The sequence below is a fragment of the Gossypium raimondii genome, chromosome 3, assembly GCF_025698545.1.
Source record: "Gossypium raimondii isolate GPD5lz chromosome 3, ASM2569854v1, whole genome shotgun sequence".
Classification (NCBI taxonomy): Eukaryota; Viridiplantae; Streptophyta; class Magnoliopsida; order Malvales; family Malvaceae; genus Gossypium; species Gossypium raimondii.
In genome coordinates, this window is record NC_068567.1 from 54,452,120 (window position 1) to 54,455,910 (window position 3,791).

The 3,791-nt window shown below is 35.0% G+C and overlaps 1 protein-coding gene across 1 annotated transcript; it reads right to left on the reverse strand.

Moving 5' to 3' along the window:
• Positions 1-648: 648 nt before the first annotated feature.
• LOC105794741 (uncharacterized) lies at positions 649-3,508 on the reverse strand. The gene is made up of 3 exons (XM_012624045.2): positions 3,285-3,508; positions 1,659-1,864; positions 649-1,264 (listed from the first exon to the last, which is right to left on the reverse strand). Exons 1-3 carry the CDS (start codon positions 3,384-3,386, stop codon positions 997-999), a joined length of 576 nt encoding a protein of 191 aa, XP_012479499.1. The 5' UTR covers positions 3,387-3,508; the 3' UTR covers positions 649-996.
• Positions 3,509-3,791: the final 283 nt, after the last annotated feature.

Here is a 3,791-nt window from a genome sequence, read left to right on the forward strand (position 1 = left end):
GATAACATCATCCACTGTCGCAATTATTGACTTTTAATTGGTTAAAGTGTTGCGAAATAATTAACAACAGAGTAAAACATGCAATTGACATATTTTTTGATCTTTTGCTTAATGGATTCTATCAGTAAATCTTAAACCTGCAGGAAACAAAACAAGTATCAATTGAAAACCTTCAGAACTTAATATTGAGAAAATCAGGATAATTTGAATGGAATAAGTGATTGTAATTAATGGTAACTTTACAATCCTTTTTAACTTTTGTTAAGGATAGATATCGAGAAAGCACTTCATTTGTTTATATATAATAATTGTTTCATTAAATGCAAACTGAACTAGCTTTAGTAAGTCTTAGAAGGTGAGTGATCAGAAGTGAAAGAAAATAATTTTGTTTAGTGTAGAGTGAGGTTACATTTTATACTTGTTAAGTATAGTGGATTAACTCTCTAAATAAGAAAATTTTCGTATTAGGCAAATAAACTTTTAATATCCATCTCTATTTTACCTACAACAACGACTCAACTCAACCCAATTTCAATTTGACGAGCAAAAGTCTTACAATCTTCAATTACTAACAAAACGATCTTTTAAGGTCTAATGTAACCGGTTGCTACTTGTTAACATTAATATCAAACATAGACTCACGCAAGATTCAAGAACAAGCAACATACTAGAATTAATTTACCAAGCTCAAATTTCCTTATAAAACAAGTTGCTAATATAGTATAGTTCCCAGAGTTTCTGTAGAATATCACTAAGCCAAGCGATGGCAGGCATCTGAGGTCAAGCGCCAAGACATTTCTTTGATCTTTACGTACATTGTTCCCAACAAATCTATCGCTCCTTCCATTGACACCATACATTCATTACCTGAGCTGTAGCGTCATAGAAAAGCGCAAACATAACAAGTACAGTTGTTTATTACAATGTCAATCGATGTCACACTAGAACTAGATGTGAAACTTATCTGCCTGGCTTCATTAATTGAGTAATTTAACCTTAAGCATAACCAGTCATCCCAACAGTTGAATTCGTTCGATTTGCCTTGTGAGCCGGCATTGTGGTGGTTGCTTTGGCGAAATACATGTAGTAGTATACGTTGAGAATCATTGTGGCAACCACAAACACTGCTCCTGCAATAAAGACACCTTTCCTCAATGTTTCACAGGAGAAATTCTGGGCATAAATCATTCCACGATACTTGGTGTGATAAGCATTCCTAGTTGCACCCGCTATTAGACATGCTTCTGCAACCAAGAAAGTCAACCTGCAAATGCAGGTGCACAAAAGAATTAGAAGGGAAAAGATTTCCACAAAAATCTCCTCTGTAGCATGAACATTTGGAATTTCCAAAACAAGCAGGATATACATAAGGCTAGAAGTAATATATACATACATACAGATGTATGTATACATATATGATATGAGCAGAAAGCCACATAGAAAACAAGCAAGAAAGATAATAAAATTCGAACAGAAATCATATTGCTCAAATGGTAGAGAAGGAAATAGTATGGCATATCATAAATGAGATTTCATTAAAACAGGAGGGCAAGGAGCATAAAAGTAGGAAGGTGACCAATCAGAGAAGAGCTTTGGTCGAAGTTCAAAGAGTGATGGATTTATGAACATGATGTGGCATGTCAACCTCAAATACTTACCATGATGAGACAAAATATATGATAGACCAAGCTCGATCACTACCCGGTGCTAATGGCCTCCCAAAACACATGCACTTTGTAACTCCCATCAACAGCGATTCACCAGAAAGAAGAAACAAGAAAGCACCAACTCCATAGCCAGTGGCAACATCCGAGTTGTAGACACAATATGTAGAATTTGTTATGTCATCTTTAACAACAGTGCCCTGCAATGCAGCAAAGTAAAGGTTAAAAAGGTCATAAATTAAACAATGCACATGGCCTCATCATAACCTGATGTTTGGGCTTAAAACATCTCCAGAAAGGAGGTTGAAATTTGCCAATAGCGAAGTCATATCCAACCCCTACTGCTTTACAAAATACAATAACTACATACATGGAAATGACCCCAAACCTTAAACCCTAAACATAGTCCTATCAGCAGCCCAAATTTCTGACCATTTCAAATTAAACAAAAAATTCAGCTACATATTAAGTGCACTTATATTAGAGAGATGTCAGGATGCATATTTCTTTAGTTTCACATTGAAATAATTACTTAAACAAGTGCTCATCATTGCGCTTCATTAGGTACCTATGCACCACAAGTTTTGGACCTTATAAAGAAACTGCACTAGATATTACTGCATTAAATAAGGTTGAAAGAAGCAATGTAAGCCTAATCCACGCTAGGATAGGTGCATGCAAAAGCGCATCTTACTTCAGTTTGTCAAGTATTTCAACAGATATCTTGCAGACAATGTATTAAGAAGCAGGTGGCTCTTTGCAGGAAATTTAGTATTACCGGCTCAGTACAAGTATGAACAATTAAATAGGTACACTATTCTGTGATTCTTCTTGTTAAATATGTTTACTATATAGTAATGCTGGAGATATCTTTTATTGAAATGTCAGAAAAATGATTTTATATTTCCTTCTCTCTGGAGAGTATTGAAGTTAGTGTATAGTGGCTTATAGGATTAAAAACCAATGAAATAAATTACTATTTCAAGACAATGTACCATTAGATGCCTCATTCAGATTATGTGAGAAGTGCCATTGCCATAAAAAGAGAGTTTGAAGAAGGGGACATTGACCGGGGAAGGGGGAATGGGAAATCCAGATGCTCAATGTAGAAGCTTCTCAAATTGGCTGAAATTGGGCTTTTACTGTTACAACTTTTCTTTTTTTTTTTCTTTTCCTGATAGATCAGGCACAATATTCACATTAATTTTGAGGGCAATGTGAGTCATGAAAGGAATGAACTAAAATATCATCAATTGAAAGAACAAATAATGTATTTTGAGAGTAAATTAATGAACTTAAACGTAGATCTTCAACCAAAAAAATAATTGAAAAAAGAAGAATAATTTAATAACATATTCTACATGTAGAATCATGGAATAAAGAAAAAATTGCAGAGGAGCTGAAACTTAAAACATACCATCCGAACAAAACCCACCAAAATTCACTCTAAAACCCCACAGATCTCTACATATCACACCTCAGAAAGCCTAGTTTCTTTATCAACTCAAACATCAGATACAAAAACAGTAAGCACTAAAACCCCCCAGAAAAAAGAAGAAGATTGAAAGGGATGCTTGAGGTATCTAAGGCAAAGCTGAAAAGAGTAAAGAATGGGCTTACAACGCTTCTTCTTCTCTCGGCTGCAATGGCAAACCCAAATGCGACCAAGCTAAGGACTACCACCAGAAGGTGCACAAGGGTTGAGCCCTTTCCTTCTCCCATCTCTGCTTTGAGCTGACGCAGGCACTGACAGGGTATGGATAAGCGAGGCAAAGAGAGCGGCCCTTGTTTAGCTGCTGCTTTCAGTGAAGAAAATGTGGAATTTGATCAAAGCAATGTAAAATAAACAGAGTAGTAGGAAGCAGTGAAAGGCTATATTTTCTTTTTCCAAAAAGTGTCAACTTTAGACCCACGCCTATTCTATTCGTTCGCTGAATCACGCGCCCTTCAATTACCATATTTACCACTCAAAGTAAAAACTTTTTACTGCTTTAAGTCTAATTTTAGAGATAAATCCTAAAATTATACATTAATTTTAATTTAATATGTAATTGTGTACATAAACTTTAATTTGATACAATTATGCACGTAAAACTTTAATTGTGATTCAAACCTATACTTAAAATT

Excerpts from the sequence above, each read along its gene's own strand:
- LOC105794741 (XM_012624045.2), bottom strand. The coding sequence starts at position 3,386 with ATGGGAGAAGGAAAGGGCTCAACCCTTGTGCACCTTCTGGTGGTAGTC. Across the intron at positions 1,865-3,284 it reads CCGAGAGAAGAAGAAGCGTT|GGCACTGTTGTTAAAGATGA; the intron begins GTAAGCCCATTC and ends GCTGCATTGCAG. Across the intron at positions 1,265-1,658 it reads ATATATTTTGTCTCATCATG|GTTGACTTTCTTGGTTGCAG; the intron begins GTAAGTATTTGA and ends CTGCATTTGCAG.